Raw genomic sequence first — 24,504 nt, forward strand, 5'->3', positions numbered from 1 at the left:
AACCATAACTTATAAATCCATAATATCCATTATTTTAAAATTAATTAAAGACAAATAAAAACACAACTAAAATAGAATTGCCAATATCGAACAGTCGTTCATAAATAACCACTTAAAAAACCTTTTCTATACACCCAAAAATAAAAATACTAATTATTAAATTACTATAGCACGCGCCCGTACCAAATGCCAAATGCAGATTCATCAAAATAAAACTGAAGATGTATTGCGGCCGACCAGATCAGGCGTGTCCATAAACAATAACCCTCAACAGCATAATAAAATAGCTGGTCGACTTCGATAGACAAAAGCTCGAATGATAGAAACGTATCATCCATTTTTCTCTAAGAGACCAAACGAAAACAAAAACAAATGGTAAGGACACAAAGTCACGGTCTCATCAAATCCATATAATTTCTTAAAAAAGCTTAAAAGCTTCACGTGTTTCGCTCCTGTCTGAGCATCATCAAGCCTAAAAAATACATTAAGATATTTTTCAAAAAGAACGCTTATAAAACTCATTACCTAGACCTACACAGATCACATTACAACTAACAACAAAAGAAAAGCTAGGTTAAGTTAACAATTCCCTTTTAATTCCCAATTTAACCCATAGGCCACCAAGTAACACGATAAAACATGGGGAACACTCCGAACTATACTATTAAGTGTGAATATAAGTAAGCATCTTAACAATAAAAACTAAAAATATCTAAAATCGAAAAAGAAAAGACTTTTAAAAAAAAAAGACAGGTTGTTATAAATGAGGTGAGGTTCAAACGTGAAAATATCGTTCACATACACAAGGACAGGGCTCTTCTTAGCTTTAGTTATTTCCATTTTTTCTAACAAGTCCAGTTTTTTGCCTTTTGAGCACTCATGCAAAATATCCGCTCCCTGACTTAAAGAAAAACCATGTGAGGAGGTCAATAAATGATTTGCAAACGCCGATTTAGTTTCGATCATGTCGGTATCCCTATACCTGTCCACCAAACTTGTATGTTCCTTTATTCTGGTGGAAAATTTTCTCCCCGATTCTTTTTCTCTCCGCGAATGTCTTTCCCGCGAGTAAATTTTGCATACGCTGATGCGGCCGGACCTCTGTCACCTGCTTGATGCGTATTTGGTTCGATTAGATGCTCCAAATTTCGGAAGACAAATATCAATGTGTCTTCCTGGGCCTCGTATACATTAATTGGGTGTCAGCTCTGCATTTTTATTTTTTTTGTGCGTCAGGCGGGGCGCGCCTTAGATATTATAGATAGATAGATATTATAGCCGTTTTAATAATACTTAGGAGAACGACTACGTTCTGTGGTAATTTTTTTTTAATTTTAATTCAACAATGAAATAATTACGTGATAAATTAATGACAAATAACTGGATAATTTCGGGTAGACAGTGTCTACCTTGTCTACTCTACTGTATGCTTCGCCACTGAATGTGACATGCGTTTCGAATTACAGGGACATAACCTGAGTTAGTTGCACCTGTATCTTGAATACACGTACTGCTCAAATTGACGTAGGCTCATTTGCAAATAATACATTAATCTTCAATAAACTGACCTTAATAAAGATCACACTGAATTTTTTCCGTCAAAATTGAATATGTGAAATCGTCGATAACTAGGTCACTTACGCGCCATGCTTTACCTAGTCAACACGTGGTAGTTCTTTGTCCTTTCCAATTCCTCGTAACCCTTTGAATCCCCTCGAATCACTCGAATGAGCTGGCAAATTGCACCAATTGGAAGCAGAAGCCAATAACCCAAACAAGGAAGGAAAAGTAAGTGATAACGCAGTCACGACCAAACTGATAAAAAAAAATGTTTCTCCGAACTGCTATTAATGGACGTGGTCGCACAAACCCCGCACAACACTATTAGACCTTCGAAAACTTTTACAATAAACAATTTCTTTCCAATTTTCAAAAAAAATTTGAAATTTGCAGAGCAGTTTTTCCCACCGCAGACCGTGTTGCTGTTACACGCTCGCCACCTCGCATGGACCAATAGGGCGGATGAGAATACTCGTATATCTAGAGCCTTAACGAAACGTTCCGTTCAACGGACTATATACTGTAGGATAGTCACTACTGCCTTTAAATGTCAATATTCTAACCTTAAAACAATTTTCTGTTATTCTGTTATAAACAAACAATAACATTTTTTCTTGGTACACATATAGTATACCAAAACTTTTGAAAGTATGTCTGAAAAATCTTTAGAAATGGATACAAAGGCAGACAATAAATCCGACGATAGTGATTCCAGTGAAAGCAGTGATGGAGAAGACGGAGAAGAACAAGTAAGTAGAAATCTTTTATAATCATTTCAGCTAAAAAAACAACTATTTTAGACCCTTCTGGACCGAGCCCGACAACTCGAAAAGGACCTAGCAGACTCAAAGTACCTGTATGATAGTCATGTGGAACTTGTGGGCTTATATAAAAAGCTTGGTGATTTGATCTCTTTGCGAGAAGCTTATCAAAGATTTCATGAGTATTTTCCTTTAACTCCCACATTGTGGATGGACTGGATTAATGTGGAGAAGAGTGTAGCATCCACACATGGTCAGAAAGAGTTTGTTTTTGGTTTATTTGATAAAGCAGTTGAGGATTATTTGTGTAAGTGTTTTCAGAATTCTTTAGGTGATTTGAGAGGGTATCTTTTTAACGGGTGCACTCATGGTGTATAGGAAATTTACTAATAGTTTTTTTTCAAATCTTTTTTATGTGTTCTTTAGTTTATTTCTTTAATTTATCTATTATGGGATATTCATCAACTGTAGCTCTGGGTCAATGACCCAAATATATAAAAATGTTTTGTATAATAATAATAATAATATGCCATTTATTATGCTAGCTACAGTGCACAAAGACTTATAGTTACTTACACTCTGGGTTGGAAGAAATCAAGTCTTTTGAAAAAAATAAATAAATCAGATTTTTTAATTAAAGTTTCTCTTAAAATTATATGATATTATTTTTATTGTTAGTTACAAATAAAGCTACTTTGTGATTAACTTTGATGTTTTCAGGCAAATTATTAAAAGCTTTCATTATGTCCACAATCAGATTAATTAAGCCTATGTTTGTTCTTGTTTGTACTTGATAGCTATTATTTTGGAATCTAGTTTGGTACCCATGTAGATTACAATAAAAGCTTACATTTTTGTTGAATATTTAAGATCTTACAAACCAATTTGCACTGTTCTATGCTAAAAATTTCCCTTAAGTTAGCACTTGTTACTCTGAGTAAATTATATTCATATGAGTAAGACAGTCTAATTTAAATACAATTATTGTAAGAATTTTGTTTTGTAGTATTGTAGCCTTGCCAATCTGAACTTCAGCATATCTAAAATATGTTAGTATAAAAGCATAATATACCTAAAATTTATGTTTTTAGAAAGCTAATCTCAACTTTTAATCAAATATTTCTTAATAATAATTGTTAATTAGATTATTAAGAAGTATTTAATTGCTATTTTAATTTTACTTTATTTTCCATATTTATAACTATTTGCTATTTATGCCTTGAATTCTATTAATTAAATAAGTTCGAGCTAAATTATACACTGCATTCCTAAATCTACACTAACTAAAACAAAAGCCTTTTTTAAGTCAAGAAACGGTGCTACCACTACTTGTTTTTTATTTAGACCCTTTGAGATAATCAATGTACTACTGTTCTTCACGAAACTGTACAGAAATTTTTCGGTTAATATATGTATAACAATATCAATTTACTTCTGACTAGGTACAACAATGGAATAACTTTTGAAGTGTACAGAAAACCATCCGCTACGGATAATATTATCCGATTATCCGATCCCTTTCTCCTGGCCAACACAAGTTTGCTGCTCTTAACTCATTCTTCTATAGATTATTTAATTTACCTCTCTCCAATGTAGCCTTTAAAAAAGAGTACAATATAATATAATCTATTGCAATCACCAATAACTTCCCTCTATCAAGTTTCAAAAAACTATATTTTAAGGTTCTTAATAAGTACAAACTTTTGTACCACATTGTACATCAGGAGGAAAGGGAACATAATAATACAAATTTTAGATGTTTAACTTACTTTGGAGGTATTTCCCAGGGGGTGGCGAAATTCTTTAAACCTTTTAACATCTCAATCGCTTTTAAGACTTCTAATTCCGTAAAGCGAAATCTGGTTAAACCATTGGATAAGCCAGATCCGCATTCGAAATCGGGAGTTTATAGTTTGCATTGTGCCGATTGCCCTACGATTTATGTCGGACAGTCCGGGAGGAAAATTTCAACAAGGGTACAAGAACATCTAGGTCTGGTGAAAAAGTTCAAAGCCACCGATATTGTCGAGACCAAGTCAGCGTTTGCCAATCATTTATTGTCAACAGGTCATAATTTTTCCTACCCCAATAATGTGGCAGTGGTTCATGACTGCCAGAAGGGCAAAAAGCTGGATCTTCTAGAGAAGCTAGAGATTACAAGAGCGAAGAAGAGTCCAGTTTCAACTTGCGTTAACGACGTGTTTAATTTTGAGCCGGGACTCATTTTTAATAACATCTTGTAGTCCCCTCGTTTCTTCTCAAGCTATCGCATGAACGATGTGGCCTAGCGGCCAACGCAGCAAACGGTAGCAGTCTTGTTGCAAGGTTGTAGGTTCAAATCTCGACAGTTCCTTTTTACTTTTTATTATTTTCTTGTATTCAAGTTCTATGTTATTGTTTTTTTATATATTTGTGAGGGCAGTTTTTTTAAACTTATATTTTACCGTTCAGTGTGTGTGTGTATATTTTACCCAGTCGGGCGTGTTTTTAACCTTCTTGAGGTATACTTTTTTGTTTTACTTTAAGGTCTTTTTGTAATTTTATTAGGTTTTGTTTACATTCTTTATTAGGTCTGATGATGCTCTTAGGAGCGAAACACGTGTCACCACTCTAACAAATTAAAGAATTTTTTTGAGACCGAGACTTTGTGTTCTTCTCCTTTGATTTAGGGAATCATTTGTTACATTTTCTCTTTTTTTTTTTAAAGATTTTTAATAAACGCCTATGGTGTTTTAACATTCTTACCAGCTAAATTTCATTTTGTTTGGAAGAAGCGATTTGTTAAAGATTTAATTTTATTATTTATATGATATTTTAAAGTTTTAAACTCAAAGGCTACACAGACATTGTGTCAGCATAGTGAACTAAGCAGAATCAGTTTGTTTTTCTTTTTAAAGCTTGTATCTAACATAAGTATTTTTTGTTACATATTTACTATTTGAGGTAAGAGTTTGTCTTTCTATATTTACATCGTGCATTTTAGTTTCGTTACAAAACCTATCAAGTAAATATAGTGTAGTTTCACACGTGTGTATTTTATTTATTTATTTAATACAATTAAGATGCACCACTTATTAATTCTATAAATATAACCATTCTGCATCTCGTAGCATGTGAGAAATTTGCCTTCTTTCCTTATACGAAATAACAGCCTAAAACAATAATGTTGAATTTGAATAGAAGTACCTTTTTGTGAAAATATATTCTTTAAGGCAAAATATCCATATAAATGAAGCAAGGAGCCAAAATATGTAAAGTTATCAGATCTTGAGTTAATAGCTATGTTTCATGAAATTTAAAATGCAAAAATTAAGATACGATAGTATAATAGTCTGGTATGAAATGAATTATTCATTTTTATGACCTTATTATTATTTTGCAAATGTTAAAGCCTGAAGGGCAAATTAGAACCTTTTGGATATGGAATGGAATAATAATTAATTTTTTTTTTAAATTAGCTGTAGAACTATGGTCAGAATATGCTCAATATGCCATTGGAGCCTCTTCCTTAGAAAGAACAAGAACAATCTTAGAGAGGGCTGTAAACAGTGCAGGTTTGGTGTGCAATAGTGGAGCTCTAATATGGGCCACCTACAGAGAAATTGAAAATTTACATATCTCAATGCATGAAGAGGGTTCAGAACCCTGGAAGATGCAGGTAATTAATAATTCATTCGATATAATTGCTCTTAAATGTACGGATTTTTGTTTGTAGATTTTACGTTTGGCAGACATTTTCAAAAGAGAACTGTCAATTCCATTATTAGAAATGGAAAACACTTATGGGGAGTGGCAGGCGTGGATGAAGTCTTTGCCTGAGGGACTTGTGGATCCCAAACCAGTAAAAAATGTGTGTATAGTGTAAAAAAGGAATATCACAAATCCAATTTTTAGGTTGAATATGGATATGGAAAAGCTATTAAGACTTTAGAGGCCTACAAGCCTTTTGAGGAAGAACTGTTGGGGGCAAAATCAAATGAAGAATTTCTTGTGATTTACAAAAACTACATTAAAACAGTTTCGGATCCGTCTACTATCATTTGCTTGTATGAGAGAGCTGTGGCACAACATTGTCTTGTTCCAGGTAAAAGATATCTTTGAAATTTAAAAAACTTATCCAATTTATAATATTTTTTAGATATTTGGCTTGAATATTGCTCCTATGCTTTTAAACTAACCGATCAAGCGTTGTTAGTATGTAAAAAATCACTGAGGAATTGTCCGTGGAGTGAAGACCTATGGGTTTTCAAAATTCGAGTGTTGGAAAACTTACAGAAAAAAGAAAGCACTGTTATGGAATGTTTTGAAGAAGGTTTAGTTGTCATTTCTAGTTTGAAATTTTAATCGTGATTTTTTTTTTAATTTTTTAGGGATATCTAGTATCGCACCATCTCCAGGCTTGGAGTTATGGCTCACTTATTTGGAGTATAATCACAGATGTGTGGGTTCCCCGGAAAAGCTCGACAGACTTTTCAATCAGGTAAGAATGTTTAAGTTAAATTTGAACTGGAGTTTAAATTATTCTTATTAATAACAATCAATTTTATCCTCTGCAGTATAATAACTAAAAAACAGAAATTTTAAAATTCTAATCATATCACAGGTAATTTAGGTACTTGAATTTATTTATTTAACTTTCAACGACCAAAGGCCCAATGTAAATACAAATAGGCTTCAATTTGTATTTTTAATTTGATTATATTTTTAAAGACTCTTAAAGTTAAATCAAAAACACAAGTAATTGTACATAATACTAAACCTAAAATGGCTTTAAGAACTGTTTTAAATACAACATAAGTAACCTAAATTATATTATTTTTCTACCTAGAGGTTCATTATGAGTTTTTACTTTAAAAAAGAAGTATTTAAATGTATTTGTTAGGGTTCTAAAAACATCAAAGTCCTAGTTAAACGACGAATAAAGACACTATAAAGATGTTTTTAAGTAGACGTGGAAAGGACATTGAGATATAACATCCTACAACATTATTTTAATCATAAAACTCGTTTTCCGGCTAACTTTTAGACATTACTTTGCTAACTTTTTATTAAATTTGATTGAAACTGAATTGGAATTGAAAATGGTTTTATTGTTTGTAGGCTATTCAACAGTTGGGTTTTGAAAATGACCCTCAAGCTAAAATCGGAAGGCTTTTTAGTAGGATTTTGGCTCATAGAGGAAACATGAAAGAGGCCAGGAAGGTTTGGAATCAAATTATCGTTAAAAGTGCCAATAAAGGTAAACAAGCGCCAATATGTAATACTTCAATAGCACTAACCAATGTTAATCAGTATTTTGATGCTCCTAGATGTTTCTAAAGCATTTGATACTATAATATCATGCTCTTTTAATTTCAAGTTGACATTTTACAGCTTTTCATCAACGTCTTGTCAACTTATTCAGTCTTACCTAAAGACAATAGACTTCAAATTATTCGTTTAAATAATACTCAGTCCAAACTAGCGGACATATTATTGGAAGTGTCGCAGGGTTCCGTTTTGGGTTCTTTTTTATTTTTAATTGATATGATTTTTATGATTATGATTTTTGGAAATATTAATAAAGTAAAAAATATATAAAAAATAATATTAATGTCCACATAAATAATACAAGACTTGAATTTGTTGATACTGCAAACAATTTGGGAATTTTATTTTATCAGCTAAGTACATATTAAACATTAATTCAAAAGTTATTTGTGGCTTTACGATTGTTATATAGTAATAGGTCACATATATTATAGGTTATATAGTAATAGTATATAGATCAATCACCTAAACGTAATCTATATGATAGTTTTGTATTAAGTAATTATTGTGATTTTTGGTATGGATTTTGTTTTCGCAATAAATGTAAACAAACAATTTAAAGATTGGAAAATGCTTGTGTCACGTTTCACCTTTTTATACGAAAATAAAGTGGCTTAAAATGGATAAGTGTGGAATACTTCATTTAAGCACTTTTCTTGGAAAAACTATTAGTAATCTATGAAAATTAGGAAAAGATTACTGTTTGGCAACTCTGTACATAATGTTGATATTTGACACTAAAAAAGTTAATGATGTCTCACCATTATTTCAACGTGGTTTTTCGTACAGCGCTGTATATTTTTATTGCCCTTATAACTTGGTTTAGTGGAGTACCTATTGCAAGCTAGATTGCGCCAACTTTAAGGGTCTATTGTATTTTTTTATATATATAAGGTGCCTCAAAAGAAATTTTATATTCTTTATTAATATTCTTGATTCTGTGACTATTGCGCGAAGAAATTTCTGCAATGTTCGAGGTTTACGTTACTTAAATCATTCCTCTCTTTCGGAATTGGGACCACTAAGATTATCGAGAACGTGGAACGGATTAGTGATGTGCAGTAGATACTTTCATTAGTATCGAAAGCTATTTATGAAATATTTTGCAAGTATCTGAACTTGATACTTTTTTCTAATGACTAGACTTTTCTAGTATATCACTGCATAATATTAATAGAGGCTATAAATTACTATCAGTATTATGAGGTTCGAGATTTATCGTATACAATAAGCTTTATATATTTTTTTTACATTTATTCTAAATGTATATAATATTTTTATAAAATATGCATTTTAGTATATTAAAAAAAATACACCAAGCCAAATTCTTTTTTTTTATGTAATGTTTTAATAAATATTTAAGCTGAAAGTGTTCGACGCATTTTTGGAAATATTATCTGACTAGATACTGAGATACTTGCTAGACTTAGATATTTATTTGCTAGTTTTACTAGACTTGGACAAATTATTTCCATTGACTTTCACCATTCTATACAATCTTCGGGGCACACTATATTTGGTTCTTCACGGTGCTATCGTATGTCTATTATAAATGTAGGTAAATTTGTGGTCGTTGATTTAATACTACTTTTTTTTCAAATTTTCGTCACAGTAAATTATTTTCTTTCGAATCCTTTTTTTTTCTTGTCGTTTATCAGATGCTTTAGACGGGTTAATTTCTTTACTTTGATTTTTGTTTAATATTTATTTTATTTATTTATCAATTCCTTCGGTTTGGCTACAGCATGGCTGTCTGTGAAACCATGTCTCTTATATCTTGGGTCTAGAAATGTAGCTTTTGACAACGCAGGATTATATTGTATATTGTGAAGTCTTGTTTTGAGCCCTCTTAACAATTAAGGTTGTAAGTTTTTGCAGTATGCCTTTCCGAAAAATTTAAAAACAATGTAGTAAAACGGAATTAATTTTGCAATCACAAATAAAATGAGCGTGCAGTAAAATGCCATGTAACTTTATGTAGCCGTTGAAGTTCAGGTATCTGTAATATCTCTTGACTCACGAATTTTTATTTTTGTGAAAACCTCTGCCGATTTCTGTAAAAGTAAAAAATTTCTACTATAAACGTAGTTCAACTGGGCAAATAATAGGAAGGATCACCACAGAAAACGGCTAAAGATCTAGGGCAATTATACTAAACACTTTGTCATTAAGTTGCTTAGTACAGATACGGGTCGAACTTGGGTTGTGAACATTCATCAATGGTCTGAGTCGTAAGTCTTTTGCCTGTATCTAATTCCTGATTGTGGTTCATCATTTACTGACACTTCAAAAGCTTGACGAGCCTTAAAGCTTTTTGAGTCACTTATTACTGGAATTATTTGAATTTTTAATGTTATTTTTTTAGTTAGATATTTTTACATATATTACATTTGACTTTTTTTATCATTAATTTCAACAAAATACTGTCAAACACCACTTTTTTTTCTGCCATATTTACTACTCTCACACTAATAATATAAAATCCAAGAATCTAAACATGCACCTCGCTTACAGTTAGCGATATACTAAAAAGTACGAGATATTAAACATCATCTAAAGAACACAGATCTAAAATTCTTTACCAGTGCCCCAGAAATGTAACGACCCGTCAATCATCAGCTGCTTCCCTATATGCAAAAGGTCTCCCGGTATTTGGTATATTTTTCGATCGATATCCGTTACTCGCGTTAACTTACTCGTTTGTAAGTATTAGATAGAAAGTATCAAATAAATAGTATCGTGCACATCTCTAGAACGGATTAATCAATCTGTTCGTGATTCTCCCGACCTCTATTCGAAAGCATGAAAGTGCTCTGAACGTGCATAGATCATCGCTACACCGAATTTTGAACAAAGTTGTAAAGCTTTATCCCTGTAAAATTTAATGAGTGCAAGATGAAAAGAGACGTGCTCTTACAGTGAGTAAATTCAGAGTGTTATGTGAGGATGTTAGATGAGTTTTCGTTGTCAGAATTTACCTGACTATAACCAAAGAACATGGTTCCAGCAGGATGAAACAACGTCCAATGCGTCTCTGCTTATCATCTCTGCTACGAGTTCGTGAAATCTTTCCACACAGATTAATCTTGAGATGTGAGATATATTGGCTCCCACGCAGTCCTATGGAGTTTTTGCTGAGGTTTCCTCAAATCTAAAGTCTGCTTTAATAAACAAACTTGGCGCAGTTAAAACATTAATTTAAACGAAATAGAAGCCATTACGGATTGGCAGGTATCCGTCATCAGAAAATGTATTGTTTTGAAATTTTTTTTTTAAATAAATTTCCAAAAAGTGTACTTTAATAATAAATACATATTTTTTCGGTACTTTTATTTTTTATGAATTTTTGAGATATAACATTTTTTTTGAGACACCTTGTATTTATTATTAATAATAAATACTTACGAAGTCTTGCACCGTAACTCAATTGAACGTCATTTAATTATGGTTAAAATGTGTATTTCATTCAACTGCAGTAGTTTATGCTGGAATTCTTTACATAAAGACATATAGTAAGTTGCCAATATAAAACAATCTCGGTCCCGCAGTACACGTAAATTTATATAAAAAAAGATCAGGCGGAGGACTGAACGGTCAATTTTCTTATGGTGGGCAGGGCCAAAAACCTGGTCTCGTGTTAGACCTATCAGTCAACTCTTTCCCTTCTCTGATATTCTTTTAGAGTTAAAACAAGTACAAGGAAACACATTTACTACTGTTACAGAGTGGAAATACAATAAATATATCACTTTTTCTGTGTTATTTCTAATTTTAAATTTCGGATATTTATTTATATGTATAAAGATTTTTAAATTAAGGAGCCAGACGCTATTAGGTAAATAATAAAAAGCTTTCAAAAATATTCATTAAGTATTATGCCCTTTATTTATAGGTTCATACTGCCTATGGTTGGAGTACATCAATATAGAAAAACAGTATGGAGAGGCAAACACCTTAAGATCTCTCTTCCAGAAAGCTTTAAACTCTGTCGAAGACTGGCCGCAAGGAATCATAGACGAGTGGCTCATGTACGAGAGACATTTTGGCACCTTAGAAGATGTTATGAAGTGTGTGACAAAATGTCGAGAAGTAAGTCTGATAATTTTGCATAAAAATGCTACCTTTATTAACAAACATTGTTTCTAATAGCTTAACATCCCTTTGAACTATCAAGAAACGTCTCAGGAACAATCAAATTCAAATGCCTCACCTTTGGGCAAAGGCAAGAAGCGGAAAATGGAGCCCCAGGTTAATAGAAGAGGGGATGCAGTCAAAACGGCGGAGCCCCCGGTGAAGAAAACCAAAGCCCCCGTGGAAAAAAACCCTGAAACCACCGTTTTTATTAGCAATTTGCATCCGAACGTTGACGAGGAGCGTCTAAAGGAAATGTTCCCCAATGCGGCCAACTTAGAAGTAGTGATGGACAAAAAAGGGAAGAGCAGATGCTTTGGTTATGCCCAGTTTAAAACCCCTGAAGAAGTAAACAAATATTTTAATAATAAAATTGAAAACAACAGTTAATTCATTTTTTAGGCCATGGTAGCACTGTCGAGAGACCGTGAACCTTTGGACGGCAGGCCGGTGTTTATATCGGAAATTAAAACCGAAAAAACAGAGAAGAAACCGACGTTTAAGTACGCCACTCGGGAAGAGAAGAATAAACTGTTCGTTCGAGGTTTACCAATTAAGAAAACGAAACAGGAAATCGAAGAAATATTTAAGAAGTACGGAGCTAAAGATGTCAGGCTCGTGCTGCATAAAAGTGGACAACCAAAGGTACTTTTTAGTTATTTATTTCTTTATTATATTCTATTACTAATAAGGCCGGTCCCAGGAATTGCTGAATTAACCGCAAAGTATATATTATTATACGGGGTGTTCGAAAAATAAACGGAGATATTTCAATGGGTGATTTCTTGTAAAAAAATATGAGAAAAAGTTCTATAAACATGGGTCCGGAAATGCAGTTTTCAACATACAGGGTAACGAACATCCTGTATAAGTATAAATTTTTTACAGTCGACTTCATCAGTCCGCGAATTCCCTTTAACGTCCTCAATCGACTGAAAACAGGTGCCTCGAAGTGGTTTTAATTTTTGAAAAAAGAATTAAGTCAGCCGGAGGCATTGCGGTAAGTGCGATGGCTGTTCGGTAATATTTGTCGACCTTACCGAGAAACTCGTTCATAATTCGCCACCATCGCCTTGTGAGATGGTGCGTTATTATGTTACAAATTCATGCCTTTTCTTTCCACATATCTGGTCTTCTCCGACTATAATGCTTAGATAATATTATTCTTTATTTATAGTAATAATATCCATTTATTGCCAATCAAATCATATGCAATGACAAATCAACGTCACAAAGACGAAAGAAAGACTGTCTCGAAAGATTTAAAAACTGTCTCGCCTTCTGGCAAGGAAAAAAAACTTAGTCACCTTCGGTTTAGATCGACCTTAACGACCTTTTTTCTCATGGAACAACGAACTTTAATTGATTTTTGACAGAAAATTTAGGTCTTCTGGCAATAGCAGTAGAGTGGTAACACGTTTCATATTAAATTAATTGTTGAAAATGCCACGAACAGATTCTCGCTCAGACGTCTTAAGCCATAAGTCTTATGCAACATGTTCAGCGTTTGCACGCATACATAATCCCATTTGCCAAATTTAAGATAACTTGATCCATTATAAAAATTGCAGAACACGTTTAGGGCTAATTAAGTACTGTAATCGAATTAAATGAGTTATGACGTTCATACTCCGCATGAGTATAGCGGACAGTTCTGCCAACTTAATTAAAAAAGTAATTTCGAATATTCCTTTACGCCTATTCAATGTTCGATTCCAGGTATTTTTTTGATAGATTGTATAATGTCTCAGGCGTATGAAATCAAATCAAACTTCTTTATTTGCCCAATATATGCATATACAAATTATACACAATCAATTTTACAACTATATACTATATAACCCGAGAACTACAGCGCGACCATAGTGGCCGATAACACAAAATACACAAATCATGTGAATTTGTGCGCGGTAACCCTGTATCACCTAAACTATACATAAATAAGTAAATAAATCAATAAGATTTTCAATGGAACAGCAAATGACAGAAAAAAAAGGGCGAAAGGCGTGCGCGAGACAAAACAAGGGCAGCTAACAGTAAATATATTAATTTTACAGGATATCCTATTTTATTTTTGCGGGAAAATCTGACAACAGCACAGCACGCATGGTTTGGAAGAAATGTAGGTTATTTTTGCTCATTAATAAGAAATTGCTTAGCATATTTTAGGAATCTTTTATAAGTAAATTCCTTTACTTCATCTGGTAAATCATTCCACAATATAATCCCTATAAATGTAAAAGATTTCTGAAAAGCTGCAGTGCAATGTTGAGGTACCCTGTATTTATTAACAAATCTTGTATGATGCTGATGTAAAAATGGATTAAATAACGCTGCAAGGTATGAGGGTTGTCCAGTTTTTAAGATTCTATGTAAAAAAGTATAAAAATGAAGTTTTCTGCGATAACTCATATTAAGGATATTTTTATTATTTAAATGAGGTTTAATATGTTCTCTAAATGGAATATTGTAAGAAAAACGCATACAGCTGTTTTGTATTTTTTGTATTTGGTGTGCTAATTGTTTTTAAAATAATTAAGTTTAGTTTTTAATTGGTTTTAAAATAATTAAGTTTTTTCAATCTTATATAAGCAATTTTTAATTTATTATGAATATGTGCTTGAAATGTTAGCGAATCATCAAAAAGTATACCCAAATTTTTCACCTCTGAAACTGAGGCCAAAGGCATATTATCTATTTGTGGAACAAATAATTGCCTAATTCTCTCAATCTGATATTTAGCATTAAAAAATAGCGTACAGGATTTAGAGGAGTTTAGTTTTAAATTATGATCATCGGAGATATTTTTTTTAATTATTCAAGTCCGTATTAAATTTGTCAATATTTTCGTTTACATAACCTAAAGAAAATGAAGTGTATATTTGAGAATCGTCAGCATATTGTTGAATTTTCGAGTTTTCAATAGAATTGCTCATATCTGCAACATATATGGAAAACAACAGAGGGCCCAAAATTGAGCCTTGAGGCACACTTGTGGCAATTGGTACAAATTCAGATCGAACGCTTTGAAAATCTCTCACAATTTCCACACAAAAGGATCTATCTATTAAATATTGTTCGAAAAATTTTACAGAATTATCAGAAAGTCCATAGTAATGAAGCTTGGCTAAAAGCATATTGTGGCTAATCGTATCGAATGCTTTGATGAAATCGAGAAATGCCAGGCAAGTTATTAGTTTCTTATCTTCACTGAGACGAACATCATTTATTTACAAGATTAACTAAACAAGTAGAGGTACTGTAACCAGATCGGAATCCTGACTGGCACGATGGGATAAAATTTGACATGTTGACGTGTTTAGGTCTACCATCTTCCATTTTTATGCCGAATATGCGTATATTTTGATTGCGCAGCAACTGTTCTTGATTAGCGATGAGACCCTTTAGATGCTTGTTTTCATTCTCCAAACTTATAACCTTAGTATTTATGGAGTCGATTATTTTTCGCTGATTTTCCAGTTGCTGTTCAAACTGTTTTTTTATTACGTATGATACCTTTTCTACTATTTCATTTAGAAATTTGTCATTGAAAGTGCTAACGATGGTTGATTTAATTTCACGCATATAGAGACCAATCGAGAACTCTACAATGTCCTACTTAACTATTCCTGGAATGATCCCATTAGAGTATTTTGGGATTTTAATAAAATTTGTATACACAATAAGAATTGAATTTGTTCTTTTATCATCCAAGCTAATTTAGACAGCAATCGGTATAATGTTGGGGTTTGGGATCGATAAAATAAAAAGCCTACTGTAGTTTTAAATGGGCAACGTTTTTCGGGGCACTGAAACGTACTAACTAAACACAATGACTTAATATTACTAGAAACCTCTATTTACACTGTATTTATTTCCTACTCTGTATTGCGATTTTTTTTGAAATTTTTTTTTCTGGATCTTCGGTCCTTAAATTAACCCCTTCAGACCTGACTTTTTTTTAATGGCAAAAAAAAATATTTTTCGAAGATTTAGCTAATATGACACTATCTGAATTCATTTATATAATTTTTTTGATTTTTTTTTTATTTTTTTGTATATTTGTTTGATTGTACATACCCATGTACATAAGGTACGGAATTAAAAAAAAAGTTAAGTAAATACATATTTTTTATTTAGGCATAAAAGAAAGAAAATGATATAATCCTATTTGGAAGAACGGTGGAAAGTTAAAAAGCAGTTTCGATTTTTAATAAGACACAAATGCACACGACACTTGTCACAAAATACATGTGACCTTCCTTTACATCCAGCCACCTTGCATCTAGTAGCTTCTTTTTTATCAACAAATTGGGGCATATGATCTACCCTATCCAACTGAACTTCAACGAGTGGGCGAGTTTCCACTTTTCTTCTTACTGGATGAGGAGACGCGGGTGGGGTAGCACTAAAGGATGATGATGGTCGACCCCGTTTATTTGAACCTTCTGACCCATTTTTATTAGACTTTCAGCAATCGTCATCCTGAAATCGAGTAAGTCCAAAATTTTTATTTTGGAACATTACAAGGTCATCTAGGGGGGGGGTTTTAAGGGGTTCAATCTTATAACGTTAAATAAAATTGAAACGACTGGTAACTATAACTCTTTTTTTTTAATTTACTTTTTAAAGTTTTAAAGGTGTCCAGGCTATAATTAGAGAAAAATATCCAGCAGCAATATATGTGCACTGTAGTGCTCATTCTTTAAATTTAGCTCTTGCCCATTCCTGTAAGGTTCAGAGTATCAGAAATTGTATTGGAACAATAAAATCTATTGCAAATTTTATAAAAATATCAGCTATGCGTACTGAGATATTAAAAAATAAAATTAAAGAACATGTTCCAAATGGAGTAAGTTAACATCCATGTGTGAAACTCGGTGGGTGGAAAATCATGATGGACTAATTAGGTTTACTGAAGTTTTTAAACCCATTTTTGAAACATTAGAAGAACTAAAACAAGTAAGAGACATCGAAACTTCTTCAAAAGCTTTGCAGTTCCTTCGAGCTATTATGACCAGTGAGTTTATTCAATAACACCTCTACAAAAGGACAAAGCGCTCCAAAAAATTTTGCTCGTGACGTCACGCATTTGGGCCATGCACTTCGGGTTGATTTTCGGGTGAATTCAGCTGTTGACGCTGCCGTTGTTCGTCCACGGAAGGCTGCCTGCAACGCTGCCAGACTTTGCAGATTGCCGTGAACGTTAGGATGACCTATTACTATCTTAAAATAATCAAATCTATATCTTTAACGGCTCTTACTTTACAATTTAGTTAAAAAAAAGAGTGCATCCTTATTTCTCTTTTTATAATTTAAACTTCCATTTTTTCAAATTTTATCATTTATCTAATACCTTGCTACTTGCCAATAGGAGTTCTTTCTATATAAATCTGACAACGGCGCATCTACTAGTTGTGCCACCTGATGAAACGAGAGGTTAGGTTGTTTATATTTATGTTCTGTGGTTGCCGGTGTTTCTGACGAGATCCGCAGTAAACATAAGCTAATTTTTGTGTTTTTTTCTAAAATCGGAACTGTTTATTTCCGCGAAACGTGTATGTTATATTTATGTAAACTCTTCGCGTACTTTGAAATCGCAAAATCATATTTTCGGACTAGAAAAATCCTCGGAGAAACCGGTTCTCCGGCGCACCGGCCGGGCGACGCTGCGGTTTTATTTGTTTATATCAGATTTTAATACTTTAGTTCGTGTTTAATTTAATGTTTTTCTCCTATCTCTCCCTCGGCTTGTAGTTAATACCAGAGTTTAAATATGCCTCAAAAGTGCTGTGTTATGGGTTGTAACGGAAACTATAAAAACGGACCTAAAGTGCATGTCTTCGGTTTTCTTAAGGATATAAATCTAAGGCAAAAATGGGTAAAAGCCATACACAGAGATGACTTTGAGCCCACAATCAACACCAAAGTATGTGAAGCTCATTTTCCTGAAGGTAGTATAATAAAGAGTACTTAAGTTCAAGATTCCAACACAGGTGAAATTTGTACAAAATAATTACTAAAACCACGGCTAAAAGAAGACTGTACACCATCTATTTTTTTAAATTGCCCTAGTTATTTTTCAAAAACTATAAAAATACTGCCAAGTAAAGATGAAAGGTTTAAAAATATTGACGAGTTGAATTTAGCAAAAGCCCTTGAATTAAGCAAAATTGACTTTGGCGAGCATGAGAAACAAAATAATTTTGACAGTTTTGAAGAGTTTATTGAAAAATGTTCTGCTTTTAAACTACCGAAAGATACTGCTCACAGTGAGTCTCAAGACAGCAAAAAGCTAACAATTTTTAAAATTGAATACACACCTGGTCTATGCATTAATTGGGCAATTGTTTTTAATTTAAATGTTATTAGGATATGAATATTATATGAAACTTTTTTATATAGCGAGCCAGTTTGTGGTTTAACATCAAAATTTAAAACTCCATATACTTCCCATAGTTTAGATGATTTGTATGCAATACTTGAAGCAATAGACCTTACTATTATTACCCTGCCTTTGGAGGAAAATGTTACCAATAATGACAACCCCGACTGTAACTTAAATCCAAATACTGCTACCGAGACTGCTACCAATACCCTTGGCAATACTATTCTCAATCATGTCAAACCATCAAATGACATAAATAAAATGAAATGTGTGTTCGATTTTGTGTCAAACATACTAAAAAGTTTTAAAAACATTGGAGACAACAAAATAGTGCATGCTTTAGATTTTATTTGTGAACAATTAGCTTTGCTTATAACTGCAAAGGAAAGGTACAGATATTCAAGTAGTACAATAATTTTGACTTCTATAATCTATACTATTAGTCTTCATGCATACAAGTATTTAAGAGGTTATGGATACCTAATTTTACCACATCGTCAAACTATAATGGGTATTTGTAACAAACACATGACCGATCCCCACATAGATGAAAAAAAATGTTTTTAACTTATGCCCCAAATGTGTTTAGTTTACTAAAGGATCATGAGAGATTTGTGACACTACTTTTTGATGAAATTCATATTGACCCTTACATATGTAAGGGTCAATATGAATTGGACTATAAAGGCGGTAATATCACTGGAACATCAGTCAATAATAAGTCTCTAGCTTCCTCAGCATTTACTTTTATGATTACCAGTGTGTGTTCCAGCTTTTTAGGAAGTAGTTCACATAGCTCCCATCTCCAAAATTACATCAGACATACTTCATAATTTTATTAAGACAATTATTGAAAATTTAGAGGAGATTGGGTACATAGTTTTTTGTGTTACAAGTGATAATAATGCCATTAACGGGAAAGCCATGAGTCATTTTTCAACTTCAGACCAACTTAGCATTGTTTATTCTCATCCCATAGATAATCAGAGACCATTATTTTACCTATTTGACACAGTTCACTTACTTAAATGTGTATTTAATAATTGGCTTAACTCTAAACCAGACCAAAAATTTTATTTTCCTGATTTTGACACTTTGAAAAAAAAATGTGCTTCTTTTTCTGCAATTAAAGAATTACATGAACTGGAGTATGATAAGCTTTTTAAGCTTTTAAAGTCAATATATGTATTTATGTGTATATAATAACATTTTTTATTACTTGATGGTATAAAAAAAGTATTATAAATACCTAAATACATATGTTGAATTTTGGTGCAGATGTAGGGGAGTTGGGAGTCTGCATTTAATATTACACCATAATATTTAATCTGACATTCAACCAGAACTAAAACATACCTTTGAATGTTTCCTGAACTCTATTCTATTCCTAGCATTTTTTAAAATAAGCCAAATATTGAGATATTAGCATATGAAATCTCTTGGTTTTTAAAAATCGGTGGCCCACATCGATGACGTCACGCGCCAAGCACTAAGGCCTTGTCTTTGAGTGGGTGTTGGTTTATTATCAGTATGTTAACAGCGTCCACTTTATTTGCTTTTACTCTACCGTTATGCAGAATTCTCCAGACTGTGGATTTTGATCTATTTAGCGCTGTTGAGCATGTGAATACTCTTATTAGCGAGGTCAGGAATATGAGACTGAATATAGATCAAGAATTCAAAAATATTTGTAAAAAATCTGAAGCTATTATAAAGTCTATAGATGATCAAGAATGCATAAAAATACCTAGAATAGTTTCACGACAGCAGAATCGTTCTAATGCCATGGTAGCTACTGCAGAAGAATAATTTTCGAAACACAGTTGCAATTCCTTTTTTTGATCAATTTATAGAAGAACTGATAAAAATCTGCAAGATTTGCAAATCCCGAAAAATCACTTTCATTGTTATATTGTCTAGTACCAAATATGTGCGAAGCACACATAGTAAAAATGGAAGACTTGTTACCATATGAGGAATTTTTGGACCTAGATACGTTATCTACAGAACTACAGTTGTGGAAACAAAAATGGATTAAGCTGCCTCAAGCAGAAAGGCCAAAAAATGCTCTTGATGCATTATCAGCATGTAATCCATCTTTGTTTCCCAATATTCATACTCTGTTGCAAATTCTGGCTACGTTACCTGTTTCTACAGCCTCATCAGAACGATAATTTTCATCGCTAAGGCGTTTAAAAGACTATTTGCGCAATTCAACTGGTCGAGGAGCGGCTAACAGGACTTGCCCTTTTAAGCGTGCATAGAAATATTATAATTGATACCGCAGAGGTCTTAAATCGTTTTGCGAGGGAAAAGCAAAGAAATATTCAGTTGTTATTATAATTACTATTTTTAAAATTTTAACGTTGTTAAATGTGTTTTTTAGTTTAAACTGGTATCTTATTTTAGTAAAACCTATTTATAAATTAAAGTTTTTTTTATCCCTAATTATCTCAAATGTCACTGGCCTAACCCCCCCTCCAAAATTTTGGTTCAGATACGGCCCTGACAAGGTTGGCAGTCTTTTTTATACTCCAGCCAGCTGTTAACTAAAGCAAAGTCAATCATATGCATCGTAACTCGCAGTGTCTACTTTTTTGATCTGATGAATATTCTGTGTAAACTTACTAGTTGATATAAAAGATCGACTCCTCCCATGCTGTGATTATATTTTTTTAACACTTCTGGCCTGCTAATTTGTACATATTGTGAGTTTGTTTTATCCCACCGCTTTGCTTGATCTTCTAAACCTTTACCTACGCAATTCGATGTGAGGCCAACAGTTCTATTATCTAACCATTTTACGACAACTACGCCATCCTCGCTTACAACTTCTTCGGAAAATCCTCTTGCTTCTTTTTTCATATCTCTATCGCTCATAACGGGAGGTTGAAAAAATCTGTTTATTCTTATAGTCCCAGCAGCAAGTATCTCTTTCTTTTTTAACTCAACAAGAAGCAAATAGGAATTGAAGAAGTTATCAAAAAACAATTGATGGCCTGGTTGAGAAATCCTGTTTGCAAAGTGAAGAATTACACTAGCTTCCTGTCCAAATTTTTGAAGATTGTTTTCATTTAAACCAGTTGTCTTTCCTTGATAAAACACAAAGTCATAAGCTTGTCCACTTTTTCCACATAACACGAAGACCTTTATTCCCCATGGACATGGTTTGCCTTTTATATACTGTTTTATGTTTATAGATCCAGTGAAAGGAATCATTTGCTCATCAGCACAAAGTTGACGTTCGAGGTTTAATTGCAAACATCTTTTTCTGACAGATTCTATAACTGGCCTAACTTTAAAGAGTCTATCTTTTGATTCAGTTGGCTTTTCCAAATTATTTACGAAATGAAGACAGCTGCGTAACTGAAAAAACCTATCCCTTGACATGTTTTCCAAAAAAGCATAAATTCTTAGGGTACGATCCCAATACATTCTAATTCGAGGAAATTTATTCAGGCATCCAATCATGATATGGAGAGCTATTAAAACTTTTATTTCAGATTCGGTTGTTGGTCTAAAGTTTTTGACGTTATTTTGCAATGCATAAATATTTGTATACATTGACATTTCCTCAAATAGTTTTTCCGGAATAAACGAAAAATAAGAATGAAACTTTGTCAGAGTGTCAGGTCCTACTCTTGGCTCACCGGGGACGGTCACGCTTTCTAAAATATCGTCTTCGTCTTCATTTTCTTCAATTTCTTAATTTGTTCAATATCCGACAAATCGCCATTTTCAACTAAGTCGATAAGTTCTTGTATATCTTCTGGGTTTTCAAGACTATACTTCTTTTTATATGCACTCATTTTTAAAATCAGCTTACTAATATCTAAAAGGAAATACAATTTACAACTTACAACACTTCATACCATGTGTACATCTACATGGACAAGTCTTTATACCAATAAAGACCGTTTGTACATACAGGTGTACATGAACTTTTAGACAATAATAATCATAGAAAAAGTTGTCAAGTATTTTATATAAAATAGTAATATGAACTTTATAAACCTCTATAAACTTTTCACACTCATTTTTTTTCAAAAAAAATACAAAAATCAACATAAACCACAGAGCTTACCTTGAATCGATAATGCGCAATAAAACTAGGTCATGTTTTTGTTTACTACTTCACATTTTGTCTCATAAATGGCACTAGAAAATGGTTTTTGTGGTAAATATGTACATAAAGAAGTACAATTGGTATAAACTATGAATGTTTGCAGGTTGATTAAAAAAATAATCAATTAAGTCAGTGTACATACCCATGTACAGCGTGTCTGAAGGGGTTAAGGATTTTCACCAAGTCACCAAAGGGTTCGTTTTAAATTGATCTCCAAACATACAAGAACGGTTTTGATTCTGTACCTAATGTGATAAATTATATTTATGGTTTCCAAATACTCGAATGCGAAGTGTTTGTTTTTATTTGTCAAATTGTGACCCGTAAAGCGAAGATTTGTCAAATAATAGCTAGCCGTTAAGGCCATTTCATCAAAAAGCATCAAATCACCACTGCGTTACATCGCTTTTTCGACTGATTACGGCTTTGATACGTTTTGACATAGTATCAACTAATGTTTGGCAGTTATCTGGTGTAAAACTGTTCCAAATTTCTTGGATACGGGTTCGCTAATCTAGAACGATTCCTTCGGGATTCGATCTGAGCTTTTTCTTCATGATATGTCACAAGGATTCAATTGGCGATAGATCTGGACTACTCGATGTCCATTTTAAAGCTGGAATATTGGTTTCGAACATCAATCTTTTACTTTTCTGGCCGTATGGCAAGCAACACCATCTTGTTGGAAGATACATTCGATATTGTTTAAACGCATTTAATCAATTTGGGGCATTAAGTTATTTTGAAGCACATTAATGTACTTCTCAGCATTTATAATACTTTCCACAAGTGTAAGTTTCCCACTCCACTTGCTGACATGTATCCCCAAATCATAACAAAAGCCGGAAACTTAACTTTTTTTTACGACAATTATTCTGAAACACTTCTTCTTTAGTTCTTATAACGCGACTCTTCATCCACGTATACTTCAAATCTGGATTAAATCACTCCAAATAATGGAGTTCCATTGGTTCGAAGACCATAATTTGTGTTCTTTGGCCCATGCCCACGTTTTTCTTCTGAATTCTTCATCGGTAAGAATTTCTCTTTTGCCTAGAAATACTTAAAAAATTAAAATTAATTAAAAACGAATAATAAAAAAAATTGTTTACGCTACCTTTAAGTTATAAATTCCAGTTTTTGGCCAGCTCAGTGACAAGTTGCTTTCGATAACTCTTTTGTGGTTGCCGGATTCCACAATATTGTCAATTCATTACAATTAGCACAGCAATTTCCCTTGATAATCCATTTTAAGGCTCTTAAGTTGATATTGGAATAATGCGGTCGGCTTCTAACTCTGGGTTTTTGAGCAGTAGATCCCGTTGTTTTGTACAATTTAATAATATTTCAAACTGTATATCTCGATTTGTTTTTACTGTCAGCGATTTGAGAAGCATTTCGATCTTTTAAATGCTTTTCTTATTTCGTCAGAAACACGCTTTACGACGAGCTATTTTATTTTAAATTATTATTAACAACACCAATGCATTAAAAGCTGATTGATTTAAAAGTCAAACTCGGCTTCTTAGTAACGTAAAATGTTATCATTTGTTTTACAAAGCCTCCCTCTTTTTTATTGAACCGCATAAACATGGTCCGTTTCAACTTAAGTTGTCTCCACCACGTATTTTGCAATACACAAATCATTTTGCAAAGAAGACTGTTTCAAAATAAAAAAAGCTTTAAACGAGACAAGGCGCGTATATTAATTGAATTACTTTTCAAAATGAAACCCTTTTATTTATAGGGGTTTAAATATCAGATATATACCATAGACCTATATAATTATAATAACCATTGACATTTTCAGGGCCTGGCCTACATAGAATTCGAATCGGAATCCCACGCCCAAAACGCACTAAAACAAACCGATCAAATGACCATAGACGATCATGTAATTACGGTGGCCATAAGTGCGCCTCCCCCGAAAAAAGACAAAACTCATAAGAGTTTCGAGAAAAACGATGAGGACCCGATCAGACATGCGCGCAGCCGCCTACAAACGTCACTGTTGCCTAGGTCCCTGCAAGTGACGTCCTTGGTACCCAGCCAGGTGAAAAAGAATGGGTCTGAGCAAGGGGGAAAGATGAAAAGTAACAGCGATTTTAGGGCGATGCTTTTGAAAAAGTAGTGATTAGTCTTTATTATTTTTGTATGTGTGTCAATATACATGTTTTTAACCTTAAAGCATTAGTTACTTATTTTTAACTGTACCTTTATGCCCTTAG

At 32.9% G+C, this 24,504-nt stretch overlaps 1 protein-coding gene across 1 annotated transcript; it reads left to right on the top strand.

Annotated features, from left to right (window-relative positions):
* Positions 1-1,662: 1,662 nt before the first annotated feature.
* LOC126735434 (squamous cell carcinoma antigen recognized by T-cells 3) lies at positions 1,663-24,463 on the top strand. The gene is made up of 13 exons (XM_050439418.1): positions 1,663-1,788; positions 1,954-2,309; positions 2,361-2,628; positions 5,780-5,979; positions 6,037-6,162; positions 6,216-6,405; positions 6,460-6,633; positions 6,692-6,801; positions 7,422-7,560; positions 11,524-11,720; positions 11,781-12,110; positions 12,165-12,407; positions 24,087-24,463. The coding sequence occupies exons 2-13, from the start codon at positions 2,211-2,213 to the stop codon at positions 24,405-24,407; spliced, it is 2,397 nt and encodes a 798-aa protein (XP_050295375.1). The 5' UTR covers positions 1,663-1,788; positions 1,954-2,210; the 3' UTR covers positions 24,408-24,463.
* Positions 24,464-24,504: the final 41 nt, after the last annotated feature.

Source organism: Anthonomus grandis, chromosome 4 (genome assembly GCF_022605725.1).
Source record: "Anthonomus grandis grandis chromosome 4, icAntGran1.3, whole genome shotgun sequence".
In the NCBI taxonomy this organism is placed as follows: Eukaryota; Metazoa; Arthropoda; class Insecta; order Coleoptera; family Curculionidae; genus Anthonomus; species Anthonomus grandis.

Coding starts and splice junctions, on each gene's coding strand:
- LOC126735434 (XM_050439418.1), top strand. CDS start 2,211: ATGTCTGAAAAATCTTTAGAAATGGATACAAAGGCAGACAATAAATCC. Junction 5,980..6,036: donor CAGAACCCTGGAAGATGCAG/GTAATTAATAAT, acceptor TTTTGTTTGTAG/ATTTTACGTTTGGCAGACAT. Junction 6,163..6,215: donor GACTTGTGGATCCCAAACCA/GTAAAAAATGTG, acceptor TCCAATTTTTAG/GTTGAATATGGATATGGAAA.